At 43.7% G+C, this 21,339-nt stretch overlaps 1 protein-coding gene across 1 annotated transcript in view; it reads left to right on the top strand.

Annotated features, from left to right (window-relative positions):
- FBXO32 (F-box protein 32) overlaps positions 1 to 20,667 on the top strand; it is a 43,475-nt gene extending 22,808 nt beyond the window's left edge. Inside the window, exons 5-9 of the mRNA XM_082257938.1 lie at positions 10,313 to 10,406; positions 14,207 to 14,391; positions 16,073 to 16,255; positions 19,666 to 19,809; positions 20,080 to 20,667. Of these exons, the coding sequence (XP_082114064.1) occupies positions 10,313 to 10,406; positions 14,207 to 14,391; positions 16,073 to 16,255; positions 19,666 to 19,809; positions 20,080 to 20,169 (696 nt within the window). The 3' untranslated portion in view covers positions 20,170 to 20,667. The remainder of the gene's footprint in view (positions 1 to 10,312; positions 10,407 to 14,206; positions 14,392 to 16,072; positions 16,256 to 19,665; positions 19,810 to 20,079) is intronic.
- The last annotated feature ends 672 nt before the right edge of the window (positions 20,668 to 21,339 follow it).

Below are 21,339 nucleotides of genomic sequence, written 5' to 3'. Positions count from 1 at the left end.
CTGGTGTCAATGGGAGGAATTGTGCCCCATCACTGGTGTCATTGGGAGGATTTGTGCCCCTTCATTGGTGTCAGTTGGGGGATTTGTGCCCCTTCATTGGTGTCAGTGGGAGGAATTGTGCCCCATCATTTGTGTTAGTGGGAGGAATAGTGCTGCATCATTGGTGTCATTGGAAGGAATTGTGCCCCATCATTGGTGTTAGTGGAAGGAATTGTGCCCCATTATTTGTATCAATGGATGAAATAGTACATCATGGGCCAAATAAAAGCAAGCAAAGGGCACATCTGGCCCCCGGGCCGCAGTTTGGAGACCACTGTACTAGAGGAAGCCACTTTCTGCCTAATGTCTGGTTTATAGGGATTATAGGAAATGATTAGAAGGATGCTTTTCTAGAATTTATACTAGCAGTTGTACAAGTATCGATTTTTATAATTTTTTTTTTAAAAAAAAGTTTGAATGATTACATAGCCGGGCTAAAATCAGGAAAGCAGTACAAGATTTAGGGGAGTCCCTCTGACATGGACCAAAAAGCCCAGACATAACAAAATGTTATCAGAAGTTGTAACCTGCCCCGTTCTGCCAAAATGTGACACTTTCCTGCTTGAAAATGTTCCCATCATGTCCTGATGGGAAGTAAAGGGAAACATCCCCAAGTATGTTAATCCATAGAACCCAGTGCACCCCTCTTCAGTCCCAGGTGCTATGGTGAGTCACCCATGGATGGTGCGCTCAAAGAAAATCCAAAAAAAGTAAACTGTCCCCTGCAAAAAAAGAGAATCGAAAAATACTTTGTCATTGTCACCTCCAAAACCATAAAGATGCCCTCTATATCATTCCTCTACAATTGTAGAAACCTTTGAAAGGGTTCAGGAGGATAACATCCAATAGGAAATTGTCATTTTTATAATATTTTATTTTCTGTCTGCTTATATTACTTTGTAATTTCTTGGAAAATAATAAAAGATTACTTTACAGAACCAGTTTAAAGTGGTATTAAACCCAGAAGCAAACCTTTATTACATTGCAGCTTACCAATTCTTAGTTTTTTTTCTTCTTTCCTTTATTTCCATCTGGTGATCCAGCCAGTAAGTCTGTTTTTCAAAAGATAAGCTGTCTAGCAGATTTATCAAGATATAGGGATGATGCAAACCATTTACCACTGACATGGGTGCTTAAAATTATCAGCTTTTATTTATGTGAAATCTCTATCTCAAAATAAAAACAAAAGTTTGCTCTAACTGGATATAAGGTATTAGCTTGAGTTCAGGTTAAATTTGTTAGTGTATTTAACCACTTAAGCCCCGGAAGATTTTACCCCCTTCCTGACCAGGGCCTATTTTGCGATTCGGCACTGCGTGACTTTAACGGACAATTCCGCGGTCGTGCGACGCTGTACCTAAACGAATTTGACGTCCTTTTTTTCCCACAAACAGAGCTTTCTTTTGGTGGTATTTGATCACCTGTGCGATTTTTTGATCATGCGCTATAAACAAAAAAATAGCGTCAATTTTGCAAAAATAATATTTTTCACATTTTTTTATATCAAATTCCCCCAAAAAAATGTAAAAATCAAAATTTTTTAACATTTTCGGCCAATTTGTTTTATGCTACATATGTTTGGTAAAAAAAAATCACAAAAAGCGTATTTTGATTGGTTTGCGCAAAAGTTATCGCGTTTACTAACAAAGGGAAAGATTTTTGTAATTTTTTTTTTTAACGCGTAATGGCGGCGATCTGCGATTTTTTTTTTTGCGGTACTGCGACATTGCAGCGGACAGATCGAACCCTTGACTGACATTTTTGACACTTTTGGGGGTACCAGTGACATTACTACAGTAATCAGTGCTATAAATATGCACTGTTACTGTAAAATGACACTGGCAGTGAAGGGGTTAACTTTTTTTGAGGGAGGAGTTATGTGTGTCCCTAGGGGCGTGATTTTAACTGTGATTGGCTGTGGCTTGAGGTGTAGGAACAGTGATCAACGGTCCTACATAGTAGAACCATATGATCACTATTCTTACACAGGGGAGAATGACAGGTGGCTTGGTTACATTAGCCGCCTGCCTTTCTCCCTCTCCACCGACGATCGCGAGTGACTGGCGGACGATCGGGTCCGACGGTCACATGCGCGGGGGGGGGGGTCCGTGACCGCGCGGGAGCGCGCCTCCGGCGGCGCACGCTCGCTCCTGAGACCCTCACAGGCTAGCGACGTAGTACTACGTCGCTTTGCCTGTGGGGGCTGACCGCCGCAGTAAATAGTCGTGCGGCGGTCGGCAAGCGGTTAAATCTGCTAGTACTTTTAACACTCCCCAAAGGGGGGAGTGGAGTGTTAAAAGCACTAGCAGATTTAAATGCACTAACAAATTTAGGTTCTGATCTGGCCAGTAATGCCCCCTGTGAAGGAGCACAGGGGGCATATTTGGACAACAGCATTGTCAGTCTGCGAGTGGAGGGTATTTAAATCTGCTAGTACTTTAAACACTCCCCAAAGCAGACTGACAATGCTGTTGTCCAAATATGCCCCCTGTGCTCCTAGTACTTTTAATACTCCCCAAAGGGGGGAGTGGAGTGTTAAAAGTACTAGCAGATTTAAATACACTCCGCCCCCCCCCCCCCGACTGACAATGCTGTTGCCCAAATATTCCCCCTGTGCTCCTTCATCCAGAGCGGGGGCACTGTAAGACAGGAGGTGTTGCTGGCCAGATCAGCAGGTGAAAACAGAAAAAAGAACCTAAAGAAAACTAATGCCACCACCACATCTAAGGATTGGTAAGCTGCAATATATTACATGTTTGGGTTTAATACTGTTTTAAAACCCTCCAACAGAAATCTGCATGGGGGCCTTGAACTGGGTCCTAGACCCAAAAAGATTCAACAGCCACAAGTCCACTTGATTTTTTTAAAACTTTTTTATTTGCTTGTCGTTCATGCCTAAGGGAGGGGTCCTAAGTGGCCCCAAAAATTAACATTCTAGAAATGTGCTGGTGACACTTTGCTATTTTTTATTTTTTTTAACTTACCCACTATGGCAGTAAAAACCTACCAGACTCCAACTATCCCCCACTATATCCAAAACAAATAAATGTTTGGCAGGAGTTGCACTTTAAAGCGGAGCTCCACCCAACAGGGGAAACTCCACTTGTCTGCCCCCCCCCCCCTCCTTCCTCCGGTGCCACATTTGGCACCTTGTGGGGTGGAGTGTGGCGCGGGTACCTGATTTTGACAGGTGCCCCCTCCCACTTTTGGCTTCACACTCAGCCGGAAGTTCGGCCCTCTCCGCAGACAGCCTTTTGAGAGATAGGAAACCATCTGTGAAGCCGCAAGGCTTTGCTGACAGTTTCCCTTACCTAAGATGGCGGCACCAGTACCTGAGAGCTGATTCAGGAATCAGCTTAGGTGAGGATACCGCGGAATACCTGGACAGGTAAATGCCTTAATAGTAAAAGTCAGCAGCTACAGTATTTGTAACTGCCGACTTTTTTAATTTTTTTGGTGGTGGGGCTGGAGCTCCGCTTTAAGTCAGCTGGATCTCACACTTGTGGATAAATATTTAGGGCCATAAGGTCCCAGCTCCATTGCAGACTCTTCTGAGCTCAGCTGAGGACTGACTGCCATCCATACCGACTTGGGAGAACATCTGGTATATTTGGATCCTCACAACCCGCCATAATGCGTTCTGTTGGCAGAACAATATTAGATGATGATTCAAAGTTCAGCTCATCAATACCCTACAATGTCCGGGAATGTGAGAAATATTCCCATCATTAACCTAAAGGCCAAAAGGAATCCATCAACCTGTCAACATTTTTCTACAAGACATTTGGAAAATGTTTTGCCTGATCCAAAATCGAATCCAAACCTGGACATGTTGTTTGTGTTGAAGCAAGGTGTCAGTTTTCTGGTGTAGTAATTGCCTTTTTGAGATCTTTTTATTTATGTAATGAGCGTTCAATTTTATGAGCAAGTTCTACTCTCTAGTGCAAGAGTCTCCAAGCTTTTTAATACAAGGACCATAAATAGGCCAAAAGCAAAATCAGTTTTGTAAATTAATAAATCAAATTTAAATGGATAGGTTTTACTTTTCGTTGCTTTGCTTTATAACAACGTAAAAAAAACATCTATAAAATAAAGCAAATTTACTTTAGTCTGTGAAATGCTATGATGAATTTGGTACTGTTTTTAAATGTTTGTTTTATTTTATTGTTTTGTTTTTTTTTTTTTTTGTCAGAAAAATGTTTTTTTTTTTTGTAATACGCTTTTGTTATAAAAATTACTTGATAAAAAGCAAAGAAATTCCAAATAAACTTGAGTCCATCAGAGCCCCTCTTACATCAGGGTCCTATCAGAGCTCCTTTACATCAAAGACAACATCAAGGTCTACCTTAAGTTGGAGTCTCCCATTCATAAGGGTCCCCATCAAAGTCCACCTTAAGTTGGAGTCTCCCTTACTTTAGGGTCCCCATTACAGTCCACCTTTCATTGGAGTCTCCCTTACTTAAGGGCCTCCCTCAAAGTCCAACTTACATTGGAGTTTCCCTTACCTCAGGGTCCCCATCAAAGTCCACCTTACATTGGAGTCTCCCTTACTTCAGGGTCCCCATCAAAGTCCACTTTAAGTTGGAGTCTCTCTTACTTCAGAGTTCCCATCAAAGTCCACCTTAAGTTGGAGTCTCCATTTCATAAGGGTCCCCATCAAAGTCCACCTTAAGTTGGAGTCTCCCTTACTTAAGGGTCTCCCTCAAAGTCCACCTTACATTGGAGTTTCCCTTACTTCAGGGTCTCCCTCAAAGTCCACCTTACATTGGAGTCTCCCTTACTTCAGGGTCCCCATCAAAGTCCACTTTAAGTTGGAGTCTCTCTTACTTCAGGGTCCCCATCAAAGTCCACCTTAAATTGGAGTCTCCGTTTCATAGGGGTCCCCATCAAAGTCCACCTTAAGTTGTAGTCTCCCTTTCATAAGGGTCCCCATCAAAGTCCACCTTAAGTTGGAGTCTCCCTTACTTCAGAGTTCCCATCAAAGTCCACCTTACATTGGAGTCTCCCTTACTCCAGGGTCTCCATCAAAGTCCACCTTACAATGGAGTCTCCCTCACATAAATGTCCCTATAAAAGTCCCCTCTTACATCATTTTATGTTGACTCTTTTACTTTTATAATAAAAGATATTACAATTTTATTGTAATACTCAGCTAGGTACATATGCTATATCAGTGATCGATCACTTGTGATCTGCCCAACGTTTTCTGCTCATCAGCTAGCCTTGTTAGTGTTTTTTTTTTTTTTTGTGGCCCATTCCTCCTCTTCCAATGTGACCCAGGAAGGTGAAAAGGTTGGACACCCCTGGTGTAAATCTTATCAATGTGTGTCAGGCTCCTGAGCCCATCCAACATAAACTCCGGTGTACATCCCCCCACCCAAAAAGCCTAGGTGCTGTGCATAGTCTCCTATTTATGTGTTTGGCAAGCTTAAGTACTTGAATTGGGCATGGTATCAGCCTTTTGCAGTTTCTGTACAGCAGAGCTCAGAAAGGGGGAAGGAGAAGCAGCACAAGGAGCCAGTCAGGTGTGCTGCATTAAAAAGAACAAGCTAATTGGAGGAGAACAAAGAGGAGCTCATAATGAGCTTCTTCCACAACTGTCCACCCACACCATAGGGGTGGAGAGGAGACTTGTAAATAAATATATGTAAAGCTACAGCAGAAAAAGATCTGGTCCCTTCCCCTGCCAGCCAAAGATGGCGGCGGGGCAGAGCCTGGATGGACAGAAATAAAAGTGCTATGGCATGTACTGTAAAACAGCCCCCTTTCCCCCTTTTTTATGCATTTCATCTTTGTATTTAAGTGATTGTCTGGACATCAGCTTTAATATTTGCATATATAGTTTGTAATTATATGCATAGGGGGCAACTTTATTTACTCGTCGCATACTCTGCTTCTTCTTCTTCTTTGTAGTGGTACAAGAGAGGAAGTCTGGACAAGTTGTAATAAGATTAGTAGGGCTGATGGCAATGAGTGGAGATACTTCACTATACCAACTTCTTTTGGAGCAGGACCCACAGTAAGTAATGCACACTGGCATTATACTGGTACCTGCTCCCCATTCAGGACTTGGATCGCAGCGCCAGGCACAGGGAAGTCTTCCAGCTCTAAGTTCTTCGGTATGGTCTGAGCACTGACAGGCTGACCTCCCACCAGAGGCGTAACTAGAACCTTCAGGGCCCCAGTGCAGGAAACCATGAAGGGCCCCCTGGACCCCTGGCCGGGGCCCTTCCCTTCAAGCCTGGGACTCTTCCCACTGATCCTGGGGCCCTTTACTCTCGTTGCGGGACTCTCGTTGCGGGACCCTTTCACAAGTTCTGCAGTGGGCCCCCTTCCTGCCATGTTGGGGCCTCCCCACAGTGGCGCAATGCCAGGGCCCGGTTGCAAGTGTGACCTTTGCGATCCTGGAAGTTCACCCACTGGTGTCAGTTGATTTTATTTTTTTGGTATTTTAATTGTATTATTTTTTATCATTTTATTTTATTTTTTTTACAATGTCACTGACTATGACTCTGTCCATTCAGAAAAGGAAGGAGCTGGCTGGTAAATTACCTATTTACCGACCCCTTCCTGGTTCTCTATTGTGACACATCCCCTGCAGCAGCCGGCAGGAGAGGGTAAGGAGCACAGTAGGGGGGGGCAGCACAGTGGGGGGGGGCAGCAGAGTGGGGGGGCACAGTAGGGGGGGACCAGGGGAGCATACAGGGGCCCAGAGACAGCAGAACACAAGTGAACTGGATAGGAGGAGTGGCGGGGGCAGCATACAGAGGAACCAATTTCCTCCATTTTCCTCCTGCAGCTACAGGAGGAAAAAGGAGGGCAGCGATTTCTCTACATGCGGCCCCTGCCGCCCCTCCTATCCAGGTGTACAGGGGAGCCGCACAGGGCCCCCTGGAGCATGGGGCCCGGTTGCGACTGCAACCCCTGTAGTTACGCCCCTGCCTCCCACCCCTACAACCTCTGCAGCAATGCTGGCAGCACTCATACGTCTATTTCCTGAAGACAACCTCTGGATATGAGGCTGAGCTGGTACACTCAACTTCTTTGGCGAGGCCTGTTCTGAGTGGAACCTTTCCTGGTAAACCACTGTATGGTCTTGGCCACCGTGCTGCAGCTCAGTTTCAGGGCAATCTCCTTATAGCCTAGGCCATCTTTATGTAGAGCAATAATTCTTTTTTTCAGATCCTCAGAGTTCTTTGCCATGAGGTGCCATGTTGAACTTCCAGTGACCAGTATGAGAGAGTGAGAGCGATAACACCAAATTTAACACACCTGCTCCCCATTCACACCTGAGACCTTGTAACACTAACAAGTCACATGACACCGGGGAGGGAAAATGGCTAATTAGGCCCAATTTGGACATTTTCACTTAGGGTTGTACTCACTTTAGTTGCCAGCTGTTTGACATTAATGACTGTGTGTTGAGTTATTTTAAGGGGACGGCAAATTTACACTGTTATACAAGCTGTGTCATTTCTTCAGTGTTGTCCCATGAAAAGGTACAATAAAATATTTACAAAAATGTGAGGGGTGTACTCACTTTTGTGAGATACTGTATATTTAGATCAGTCATTTCTATCTGGCATTACACAGATACATTGAACTGTGCTGTGTCAAAGGATTATCCAGCAGTTGTTTGCTTTCTGCAGCTCAGTCGCATTGACCAGCTGCTGATAACATATAAGCAAATGCCTGGCTGATGGCATGTCATCGGTTGTGTAAGCGATACTGCAGGGAATAGGTGACTAACCGCATTCCCAATAAATATCGGGGGCAACGGCTTATCTTTTTTTTCTGGAATGCAGAAATGTATTACATATTGAAAGTCGAACCTTTTATTTTTTATTTTTTTGGGAGAAAGAAGAGAATGGTTTAAGAGGAAAGTTATCAAGTTTTTTTTTTTTTCTTTTTTTTTAAATTGTTGCTGCTGAGTTAAAAAAAATCAGGTACTTATCAGTCCATAGATTCCAACACTGTCTTCCTGCATCCGATACTTCTCACCACTGTGGGTCCCTGGTGCGCCATCTTGGATTTGGAAACCAGCTGTGACTTCCTGATAAATCAAAGTGGGCTCGCTCCCCTTTGCACATGTTTGAGATCACGTAGTGAGGAGAGGCTGGCCCTGCAGCCTCCTGGGAGGTATGAGGTGTCCTAGAAGGTTGCGGGGGGTGCAGGATAAAGGGCGTCATCCCTGGCTAAGCGAAGATTAAGGAAGTGGGAATCAGTAGTCACCACCCCCTCACCCCCCCCCCCCAAAAAAAAATCCAACTCAGTTACAGGTGGGGCAGTACCTTACTTTTTGAGTGTAGGTCTGCTTTCATACTTTTGTTTTTTTTTTTGTTTTTTGTTTTTTTACTTTCATGGCCCATTGACCCAGTTTACACAAAGTGAGTCTAAATCAATCAGAAGAGAAGTTGTGGCAATTCGATATTTTGGTGATTTTGATCATTTCGGTTAAATCTTGTATAAGAAAAAAAAAATGAAGTATGTGTTGCCACCATTAGTCACCTCCCTGTCCTCAGCGTGTAACTGGTTATCGAGAGAGCAGCAGTAGTCTGATGGAGTCACCCCTCTGGTTTCTCCTCCTGTCAGCGTGTTACTTCTCAGCATATGACTGGCCCCTAATATTGCCCCTTCCTCTCCCAGTCAGAGTTGCAATGTAAAGAGGATTACATGAGTCTGATACCAAACCAAAGTTAGGGACACTATTTGCACTTGAAAATATATATTTTTTTTAATGACTATGTAGATCAGGGTTTCTCAACCAGGGTTCCTCCAGAGGTTGCTCGGGGTTCCTTCAGAAATGGGCAATTTCTGCCTCTCAGATAAGTTTCCAATGACCCCAGTGTTCCTTTTAGCTCTCTGTAAGGGGGTAATTCTTCCCAATGATGACAAGAGTAAGGAGCATTCTTCCCACTGACTGTCACACTAATGTATCATGAGTTGTAGAGTTTTAATTTTTAGCAGAAATTTATTTCAAGGGTTCCTCTGTGTTGAAAAGATTGAGAAAGGCTGATATAGATGCATGAATGTGTTCCAGGAGTTTCCCTTTAGACACAGCAGGTAGTTGGAAGCTCGGTCAACCCAAATGAACCCAGCAGTTCCACCTGTTCAGTGCGGCGGTCCCCTGCTGTGTAGACCTGCTGGCACATGCAGTGGAAAGGAAGTTGATCGGGGACTGAGTCATGATTCTCGGGTACAAGTGACAAGTCACATGTCGTTGAGCTGGAAGACGGACGACCACAAGTGTCTGACACCTGATGACGGGGCTGCTGGCAGGAAAATGAAGTTTACATCCTCGTATACAAGCTATTTTCCATGTGACACCACCATTGTGCCAGCAGCCCACTTCACTCAGGGCTATTCAATGTCAAGGCTGTTGATGTTTTGGAAAATTCAAATATATTCCAATCCTTTGTATTAAATTAGATGATATGGCATCAGGAACCCTACACTATTGCAGTGTAATATAGTAACATTATACAAGTGTGTCTTCCTTTTCTTTTTGACAATTTATTTTCTGATTTGCTATATACAGGCCTTTTTTTCTCCGAGAAAAGGTACAGGAACTATCACCTTCTGAGTCACCCTTTGTCTTTGCCCCCTACCCACCTCTGAGCAGGGTCCCTAGGTTTCACCCCCTACCCACCTTCCAGTACCGCCCCTTTTAGAGAATACAGAACCAAGTATAATTTTGTGCTACTAAGTAACTTGTATGAAATTTGATAGACCCCACCCCAGCAACAATAGACCCTCCTGCAGCAATAGACCCCCCCCCTCCCCCACAACAATAGTCCTTCCTCAGCAACAATTGACCCCCTACAACAAAATATCATCCTAGCAACAATAGACCCCCAGCAGCAACCACAGATCTTCCAGTAGCTAGCATCAATAGACCCTCCAACAGCCAGCAACAATAAACCTCTCCCAGCAACAATTTACCCCCTAGCAACATAAGACCCTCCCACAAGCAACAATAGACACCCACAAAAAATAGATCTCTACGAACGACAATAGATCCCCCAGCAGCCAGCATCGATAGACCTTCAGGCACACCCCAGTACTCCTTGCCATAAAATACATTCAGCGCTAGAGGTGCCTGAACTGCGTTCCCCCACGTTCCCGCTGAAAAAAAGCCCTGGCTATATATATATATATATATATATATATATATATATATATATATATTGAAGATATTTTTGAAGATATTTTTGAAAAGAATGGCTATAGATTTCCTTTACCAAACTTACATTCCTATTTTTTTACTCTGCAGCTGCTAGAACTGATAGCCAAGTCCCAGCTGACCTCGCTGAGTGGCATTGCCCAGAAGAACTACATGAATATTCTGGAGAAGGTGGTTCAGAAAGGTAAGAGAGCACAGCTTTGTGTTCAGGAGTGGATATCCTGCATGTACAGCTTGTGATATTCTACAGGGGCCCAAAACCAAAAGAGGAACCCAAAAGGACAGGAGCATGCTACATGGAGGCCAAGGGGATCAGGGTAAAGATGGAGCTCCTCTCCACTGTTGGCCAATGGTGCTCCTCCTTAACTTAACCATGACCCAATAAGGCTACATACACATGGGCAACTTGGCACGTTTAGCTTTATATCCTGGTATTTTTGAGCACTCGGAAGGCACAGACTGAAATATGTGGCTGGTGGATGCGTTCCTGAGTAGTATTCATATATAGGGCCACATGCCTTCAGAGACGTAAGTCTCTGTGGGAATTCTGAACCTGAACACATACAGCCCAAAACTCTGGTACCGCTCTGTACAGAATCCAGCTGCCGCATAGTTTAGCCTTTCATAGATGTTGACCGGCTGCTGGGGCTGGACCTGCACCTCCCTGGTGATCCAAAATGCCTGGATATGGTGCTAATGGGCCAATCTGCCAGTGTATGAGGACTAAGGATCGGAGTTGCCAACCGTCCATAAATTTACGGACAGTTTGTAAAAATCAGCTGATTTACAAAATGTCTGTAAATGTCTGGTACGAACAGCAGTTGCATGTAAAAAAATGGCCATGAGCCAGCTTTTGAACTGCATATGTAGTGGCCTTGAACTTGGGTGGGCACAGACTGGGGGGGGGTTGGTAAACGCGCAATGAAGTCGTGGTGCCATTTGGTACCTTTTATGAAATACAGCAGGAGGAGCCAGGACTCGGGAGCGGGAGGAGTGTCATCGGCCACCGAGGACTGGTGGGGGTAAGGATGCTAAAAGTGAACCTATGCTTTGTCCATGCTGTACACACAAGAGATGTAGAATTAAGCAGGTGGGACCACAGTGCACAGAGCCAGACACCCAATACAACTGCAATGGTCAAATGCTGGAGGTCAGCGTTGGGACAAGATCATCCAGCGCCCAGGGCAAAGATGCAAAACTGCCCCCCCCCCCTTAAGGTTAGGGTCAGGGCGCCCCCATGCCATCAATAAACAACTGCACCCAGAGCAGCCGCCCCTCCTGCCCACCCCTTGTCCTTGCTGGAGGTTATTATTTATTTTTTATTTCAGGTAATATAGCGCTGTCAATTTACGCAGCGCTTTACATATACATTGCACATTCACATCAGTCCCTGCCCTCAAGGAGCTTACAATCTAAGTTCAGGTTCTGTGCATATACATTGTTATATAGTCAGGTTGAAAAAAGAAACAAGTCCATCTAGTTCAACCAATAGCTCTGTAAGAGAACGAATATCAGAGTTGCTAGTGGGCCAATTAAAGCTGAACTCAGGGACAAGCAAATATTATCTACATACAAGAGCCTTTGGTATTCTTACCTAAATCTTGGGGTGCTTTGTGTATTTCTTCCAGATCTGTGCAGTAATCCAGTGTGAGACTTTTCCTTCCGGTAATAAAGACCGCTCACTGCTGTGCTCTCTCCTTGTGCAGGGTGACTGGTCTTGTCTCCGCCCCCTCCTGTAGTTCTTTGCAGGCAGCATGTAGTAGGCCCCTCCCACAGCTCTGCTCACTGCAGAGGCTATGTATAGTACAGTAATGATGTCACTGCTACTTTTATAATGCAATATCTGCATTTGCAAATTCATTTGGTGCATGCAACATGAATTTATATCCTTTGTTGTTATTGAGAAATATATTCAGCTGTGCCCAGAATTTAGCGTTGATTATAATTACTCCAAAAAATGATTTTAAAGGACGTGATGGGGATATCAGTCCAGTAAGGACAAATGACAAAGGGGCTTTAATAAACCCCCTCCACTATCCAAAGTGATATGAAGAGTTTTGGCTGCGGTAACAAAGTAATTCATAAAAAAAAATGTACTCTTTAGGGTGAATATGGAGTAAAATCTCCTTTTTTTACTGTATTGGATGATGAAAATATGTAGCATAGGGCCGGCTTTACCCTCCGCACTCGATGATCTGCAGCGATGTTGCGTTCAGGATGTTTTCAGTCGTTGGAATCCAGGGGCCCCGAATCAGGAGAAATAAATATTTGCCTTGGAAAGCCTCAGTATAAACAGTCACCTTAAGAGATGCTGCTTTGCTTCCAGGAATAACATTAAGATTATTTTTATTTTTTTTACTTTCGAGTTGGACAAAAAAAAGGAAACCGATTTTCCAGTAAAACAAAACACGCACTAGAATGCAGCGAGATATTTATCACAAAATATATTTTTCATGCATCTAGTATAGGTAACTGATTTTTGATTTTGCTTCCTTTTACTCCCTTTACAGTAGAGCTCAGACTGGGAGAGGACTGGGCAGAAGTAGGAGCCAATCTGGTGTGCTGAATACACACACACACATGCTGACAGGAGGAGAAAGCAGAGTGACAGAAGTTGACTGCTGCTTTTTTATTGTCAAATCTCAGGCTCTGGGCAGGAAGGTGACCTAGAATTGTTGCTCAAATTATTACTACTGTAAAGGCAAAACTTTTTTTTTTTTTTAAAGCTTTCCTTTCCCTAGCATTCAGCTTTAAAGGGTTAACTACTTGTGCATGTCTTGGGGGAATGGGAAATGCATTTATTTATTTATTTTCGGACCATCTGCTCCTGCTTGTTCCTCTGCACTGTTAGACCGGTCCTTGCAGCCTAAACTCTAGCAGTTAGATGCCCCTGACTTCATCAGGACTGATGCAGGGACCAGAACCCCACATAAGACGTGGGGATGCCAAGGAACAGTCTACTGCCAGAGCACATGGGAGCGCCATCTGCTGTGGGAGGGGTGCAGTCTCAACACAAGGGAGGATTTTACTTGAGCAGTAAATGGGATCCCTGTGACTTCTACAGCATGGGTAAGTATTTCATAGCGTTTCGTGCTCTTCTTCTTCTTCTTCTTCTTCTTTTTTTTTTTTAAAAAGGCAAAGATTGATAAGTAAATTAGACAATAAGTTGACCAAGTTATGTAGCTATGAAGCTGGAATATGTTCCCAACATACTAAGGCACTGATGAAGCCTCTTAGATGAGTGGTGAATCGTCTTAGACATATTAAGGAACTGATGAAGCCTCTTAGATGAGTGGTGAATCGTCTTCGACATATTAAGGAACTGATGAAGCCTCTTAGATGAGTGGTGAATCGTCTTCGACATATTAAGGAACTGATGAAGCCTCTTAGATGAGTGGTGAATCGTCTTTGACATATTAAGGAACTGATGAAGCCTCTTAGATGAGTGCTGAATCATCTTCCACATTACAAGTCCCAAGTACATGTGACTAACTACTACTAGTTATGGTTCTGCCCTGCATGGACAAAGCACAGGTTCACTTTAAGGGAGGAAGTTGAGCAGGGGAGTGCTATTTTGACTACAGTTCAGCCTTAAAGCGGAACTAAACCCTCCTCCTATCTTTTTCAGCCAAGGAAGCTGAAATCTTGGCCTCTGTTTGATCTTCAACTGCTATGATGCTGCACATGAGATCAGTTATGACACCAGACATTGGATGATTTGACAGTTTGGCTGAGAGCCCAGCCAATGTGACAGTTACATTCCCGGCACATGCCAGGAATGTAACTGTTTTTTTAAACTGATAAATCGCTATTTATGGGTTATTTCAGCTTTAATTTTAAAGACCTGTCACGTGTTTCCTTTTATACTCTGATCATTGTTCTAATTAAAGACCTGTCACTTGTTTCCTTTTATACTCTGATCCTTGTTCTAACAAAGTGCCATTCATTTAATAACCATTTTATTTTACATTTTTCTTCTGGCAGTTCTGAATGATCAGCAGAACATTCGTCTGATAAAGGAATTGCTGCAGACCCTGTATGCATCACTGTGCACACTGGTGCAGGGACATGGCAAGTCTGTCTTGGTAGGAAACATTAACTTCTGGGTCCCTAGGATGGAGACCATTCTGGACTGGCTACAACAACTGCACAACATACAGATCACCAGGGTAAGTTGGCACCCACCTACCTGTGAGAGGGTACTGCAAGATCTCCTACAATTGCTTAGTTGTTAAAGGTTCATTAATTGTTAAAAATACCCCCTGGCCCCTTGTGGGTTTTGGCCTTCTCCGATGAGTGGGGCCTCCCATGCTATCTGCAGCCCAAAAAAACGTTTTGCCAGGCAAGCCACACCTGCACACTGATGTCCCATAGACTTGAACCCCATATGGGATGCACTGCTGCAGGAGCAACCCATTGAAGTCTATGGGATGATCGTGCACAGGCGTTGGTATGACACTTGGGGGAGCTGTAATAGTTTACATAATTGAATGGAGTTGGCAGAAGCTTCATTAAGCTTTTTAACAATTAGTGATATTGTACTTTAAAGTGGAGCTATACCTATAACAACCTAATAAAAAAAGTTCTTTAAGCCCTGTACACACGAGTGGAAATTGGGCCGTGAATTTTCGTCCGCCGACCGATCTGCCGATTTTCGGCTTGTTAGTATGATGCTTCCGACAACCGACTCCGACTTTTCGGCCGAAAAAATCCTGGTGTGCAGGCTATAAAATTTTTGTCGACCATCAAAACACGTCTGATTTTCGTCTCATTAGTACAGATTTTGATGGGGAAAAATCTTATGAGCAAGACTAGGCATGCTCAGTGAAGAAAGAACACATACAGAGCAATCCAACACATGACATCACTTCTGAAGTAGAATTCTGTCGTGCGGGAATATTCGTGTGCAGTCTAGAGCACATTCCAACCAACAGACACCACTCTCGACAAAAGACGGACGACAGGTCGGCGGAAATTGTTGCGTGTGTACGAGGCTTTAGCAAGGAACATACATTCCGCATTAATATTCACGTTATCAAAATGAATGTGTGCTGTAAATTGCCTCCAGTATTGCTCCTGTTTCTTCTTGCTGGAGGCTGCCATTATGCTGAAGCCAAGAGCCCCTGAGCAGTAGTAAATCTTTAGGCTGTCAACAGATCGCCCTATAATTTTTCGGCACAGTGCTCAAAAATAGAGAGCAACTGAGCATGAGCAGAGTGAGACTGTGTATTACTGGATTTTAAACAGTATAGGCTTTTTTTTTTAATGTAGTACATAGGTATACAGTACCTTCAAAAGGGGCCAGCCTAAAGTGATCTAGCAGGACTTAAAAGTTCCATTTTATGAGAAGGCTGCCATAGCTGACTTCCATCTAAAAATGCTTGTTATCTGGCTATCTGAGGCTTTAATATTGGGAGTCAATGACCTGAAAAAAGCAAAACAAAATGTTAGAAAGTTAGTGTAAAGTTGGAACTCCCGATCTATATACATGTTCCAGGTCAGTGCCTTGGAAAATACCAAAGCCATTAGATTAATAATAACCAGTATTCTTTGGAAAGAAAAGTCAACAGCGGCAGCTTCCATAGAATAGAATATGAGGTTTTCTATACTATCCAAACTATGTGCCCTTCAGGAACTGCAGTCCAGCAGGCTTTGGCCTGGCACCATTGACGTTCGATGTTGCGTAACTTGCCTGCTGGGCCACTGTAGGCTTCCTGACCCTTTGTACTGATAATCTGCTCTTCTTCTTCCTATGACACCAAGTCGCATGTTTACATCAGAAGTGCACTGTTGTGGTGTTCAGCCCTTTGCATTCCTCACAGCCTAACAAACTGTCTTTTCTATCTTTAGCCCGCTGTTAAGGGAATGACCTTAACCGATCTCCCCTTGTGTCTGCAAATGAACATCATCCAGAGGTTAACCGATGGGAGGGACATTGTCTGCTTGGGTCAAGTGTCCTCGGATTTGCAAGTTCTCAGCGAGGACCGTCTGTTGTGGAAAAAGCTGTGCCACTATCACTTTACAGAACGCCAGGTAACTGGACACCCCCAGGTGCACACAAAAAACAAAAGCCATTGTGTTGGCTTTTCATTGCATTGCTTTAGCTACGACAAAGAGAGCTTGTCCTAATATGTCCCACTGGCCTCTATCATATTGTGCGGCTTCTTCTGGACAGATTGTTCCCATTAGTGTTCATCACACATCATTGAATATATCTGTGGAAGTATTATGGAAGAATTTCAGGCTGTGCCCAGCTGAAATATAAACTGAGAAACTGATGGCCTTGGGTGATATAAGCCCGGGTCACACTAACCTGACTCCAAAGTCACACGACTTTCAGTGCAACTTTGGAATCTGACTTGGATATGACATTTTACACTTCGTGGCATTGAAGTCGTAACGAAGTCGGACCAAAGTAGTGCAGGAACCCCTTCAAAGGTTGGAGCGACTTGTGTCGGATGAGTTAGGACATCAAAATAATGGTTTCCCTATGAGAGCCATGTCATGCGACTTGTGCTCTCACAAGTCGGATCAACGTCGCACCAGTGTTAAACAAGCCTTAACGAGAGGTGACGTCAATGTTCTAGTCTGGTCTTTCTGTATTAGGGCTCTTTCACACGGGCGATCCGATCACATCCGCCTGTCAGTTTTTTAGGCGGATCTGATCGGATCCTCCATGCAGCTCTATGGGGCAGCGGGTGTCAGCGGAGACACCTCCGCTGACACCCGCTGCCATCCGTATCCGATCCTGTCCGTGAAATCTGGACAGATGGAAACCCTATTTTTCCATCCGTTCAGTAATCGGATCGGATCTGACGAGAGCGGACAGGCGGTCCGCTCTCATCCGATCCCCCATAGAGGGCAGCGGGGGCTGAGACACCTCCCTCTCCGCTCTGCAAGCGGAGACGGAGCTGTCATCCGCCGGCTCAGCGGGGATCGCGGATCGATCCCCGCTGAGCAACACGGATCCGCCTACGGAGGCGGACCGTGTGAAAGAGCCCTTAAAGAAACCAATTTAGATAAAGATGGATGGATGAATAGACAGATGATGGATAGATGACTGGAAGATGGATGGATGGATGCATGAATCAATGGATGAATAGATGATAAATGGATTAATGGAGCATGGATAGATGAGGAATGGATAGCTGATCACTGGATGAATAGATATAGGATGGACTGATGCATAGATCAATGGATAGATAAATAGACGGTGTGTGCATAATTCTGTGGTTGGATAAATGGATGATAAATGGATAGATGAGGGATGAATAGATAGAGGATAGATGGATAAATGAGGAATGGATAAGCAGGGGATGTTAGATAGAGGATAGATGGATGGAGAATGGATAGATGAGAAATGAGTAGCTGATGACTGGATGAATAGGTGATGGATGGATAGATAGCTAGATGATGGATGAATAAATATAGGATGGATGGATGGATGAATGCATAGATCAATGGATGGGTAGATAGTGGGTGGATGCCTCAATGGATGGATAAGTAGAGAATGGCTGGATTGATGAGGGATGAATAGAGGATGGATTAACAGATAGAGGATAGATTGATGCATAGATTATTGTTATTATTATACAGGATTTATATAGCGACAACAGTTTGTGCAGCGCTTTACAATGTGAGGGAAGACAATACAGTTACAATACAATTCAATACAGGAGGAATCAGAGGGCCCTGCTCGTTAGAGCTTACAATCTAGAAGGGAGGGTCAAGTGAAACAAAAGGCAGTAACCGAGGGGGATGGGCAGATGGATAAAATGGAGGTACAGTTGTTAGGTGTGGGTAGGATAGGCTTCTCTGAAGAGGAGGGTTTCCAGAGATCGCCTAAAAGCTAATAGAGTAGGAGATAATTGGACAGATTGGGGTAAGGAGTTCCACAGGATTGGAGAGGCTCTGGTAAAGTCCTGGAGACGAGCATGGGAGGAGGTGACAAGGGAGCTAGAGAGCAGGAGGTTTTGAGAGGAACGAAGAGAGATCAATGGATTGACAGATAATGGATGGATGCATAGATGATGGAAGGATAAATGAATGAGGGATGAATAGATGATGAATAGGTAGATGATGGATGGATTTATAGGTTTTAGACATTTAGTAGACAGATTATGGATAATAATAGACAGATAATAGATTGCTGTCTATTAATAGACAGATAATGGATTGCTGTCTAATAATAGACAGATAATGGATTGCTGAATAGATAATACATGGATGGACAGACAGATTTCCCTTCTACTGGATACCTGTATACTGGACTGTGTAATCGGCATGCTTGCAGAGCAAAAAAATCAATAGTCTAAAAGCCGACTAGTGAGCGTATTGCTTTGAAATAGTATTGCCTTAATGACAGCCTTGCAGTAAGATGACAGTAGTAATATGGCACTATCACTGTGCTATTCTGGGAGAGGTGACAGTAGAGGAACTGAATATTTCTTCGTAGATCTTTCCTTTCTAGCGATAATTTGCACATTTCAGAAATCCAAGCCATCATGATTCATGAATTGTAAGAATCGGAGGCTGAATACTACTGCTTATCAAGATAGTCTTATTTTCAATTTACCTAGTATGATTATTAGTATTCTCCTGAGCCATCCCAACCCAGTGCTGTAATATAGAGGGATTGGGGGGGGGGGGGGGGGAGAAGTGTCACATGTTCCTACATTTACAGAAGGTCTGTGTATTTCTTGGGGGCTCTGATAGCAGACTGGGCAATAGGGAAAATTGAAACATTTTGTGCTTTGTTGTACCTCTCTCCTGTCCTTGTGCCTCTCTGCTGTCCTTGTACCTCCCTCTTGTCCTTGTGCCTCTCTCTTGTCCTTGCACCTTGCACCTCTCTCCTGTCCTTGCACCTTGCACCTCTCTCCTGTCCTTGCACCTCTCTCCTGTCCTTGCACCCTCTCTCCTGTCCTTGCACCCTCTATCCTGTCCTTGCACCCTCTATCCTGTCCTTGCACCTCTCTCTTGTCCTTGCACCCTCTCTCTTGTCCTTGCACCCTCTCTCCTGTCCTTGCACCCTCTCTCCTGTCCTTGCACCTCTCTCTTGTCCTTGCACCTCTCTCTTGTCCTTGCACCTCTTTCCTGTCCTTGCACCTCTCTCTTGTCCTTGCACCTCTCTCTTGTCCTTGCACCTCTCTCCTGTCCTTGCACCTCTCTCTTGTCCTTGCACCCTCTCTCTTGTCCTTGCACCCTCTCTCTTGTCCTTGCACCCTCTCTCTTGTCCTTGCACCCTCTCTCTTGTCCTTGCACCCTCTCTTGTCCTTGCACCCTCTCTCTTGTCCTTGTACAACACAAGTGGCCTCTGTGGCCCCCATCAGCACTATCATTGACTTGTGAGATGTTGGTGGATTTTAAAAACTTAATAGAATGTCAAAGTTTGAAAGATCATATTTATGAGTATGATACATTTGTTTCTTTTTATTCTATTTTAGATCCGTAAGAGGCTTATCATATCTGATAAAGGAACACTGGATTGGAAGAAAATGTATTTCAAACTGGTCCGGTGCTACCCCAGGAGAGAACAATACGGAGATACATTACAGTTCTGCCAACACTGTCACATCCTATCCTGGAGGGTGAGAAATAATTGTATTTAATACAGGTGCCTGTATACACAGTTACTAAAACCTGAACTCCAGGCAGATAAAATGGACACAAATGAAAGTGATTGTAAATGCGTTTTTTTTTTATACAAAATAGCCTGGAGGTTGGCTTTCAGTACAAAAAATGGCAATTCTATACAGAGCCACAATGTTTATTACTGATAGCAAATTGTCATGAAACGCACATGACTGGTCCTCTCTAATAGAGTAGTGTTGTCATTGATCTTTTTTTTCCCCTCTTAGGGTACAGAGCACCCCTGCACAGCAAACAATCCAGAAAGCTGCTTGGTCTCTCTCTCTCCACAAGATTTCATCAACTTGTTCCGGTTCTGAACTTCCTGGATCAATTTAACAGGTTGAACAATTTTAAGGTCCGAACCTTCTCTGTGAATAGTGTAAATTTTACAAATGGCACGAGCCACAGATATTTCTTGTGGAAGAGGGCAGAGTTCACATGACTCTTCTGTCTGAAGAAAGTGTTTTACTACAAGACTCGGCTTGGACTTCTCGAAGCGTTGGCCAAGGATCATCGTCATTTGTGGAAAGAAGTCATCACAGTGTGCACTAGGTGGATTTGCTTCCAAGGAGCAGGAGCTGGGATGGTCTGTAAATAGGATTCTCAGCATGTATGGACAAAGACTTTATTGAAGTCACTTTATTTTACTGGGGAAATTTCTTCACATGATCTGGTTTTGCCATAAACTGTGCTATTTCTCAAGCACTCTGCCCACAGAATGTTGGATACACCCCACATCTCTCTACCTCTTTTATACAACACCTTCCATCCAGTAGAATTTGTTCATTGCTCAACACCAACCAGCCTGATGTAGAAATAGATGAATATTTTATAGGGACTCTAATGTCATTTATTTAAATTTTTTCGATTGGGTGAGTCTGGTGAACTATATGGTAAGATAAATGGATGACCATACTTTAGTTTTTTTGAGGAGAAATTAGCTCCTCGATAAAGTAGCCCGGAGGAACGCCAAAGCTGGAGACTGAATACTATCCACAGATTTGTTTTTTATTAATTAAAATACAGGCACTCTAGTCCAGCAACAAGAGTCTAACGGGTTTCGGCTTACAAAGCCTTAATCATAGCCAACATGTTTTTTGTTGTTCCCCTAAATGCTGCTCAGTCCCAAAGGAAATGGCATTAATAATTAATGTAGATCTACACCCAATCATGAAAATTCCATATAAGTGTTGATGTAATTTCAAAAGTTCTGTCCACTCTTTTAAAATGGCTTTTAAAAAAAAAATACATGGCAATCCTGCCATAAAGGTACTTCTTGTTCAGGTACTTCCTGTTATGAGGGTGAGAATTGGATCCCAGTTGTGTTGTCACCCTGTTACATGCACCCCTGGTGGAGACTGCAAGAAGCCATACCTTCACACTTTGTGCAGGCATAGTCTACAGTTGTCATTATCAGGAAGCCATTGCAGAGCAATGCTCATGCGAGTGCATGCTGACAGATCTTATATGAAAGAGACTGGCAGAGG

This window comes from Pelophylax lessonae (genome assembly GCF_965119305.1).
Source record: "Pelophylax lessonae genome assembly, chromosome: 5".
Taxonomy (NCBI): Eukaryota; Metazoa; Chordata; class Amphibia; order Anura; family Ranidae; genus Pelophylax; species Pelophylax lessonae.
This window is presented reverse-complemented; position numbering and strand designations above follow the sequence as displayed.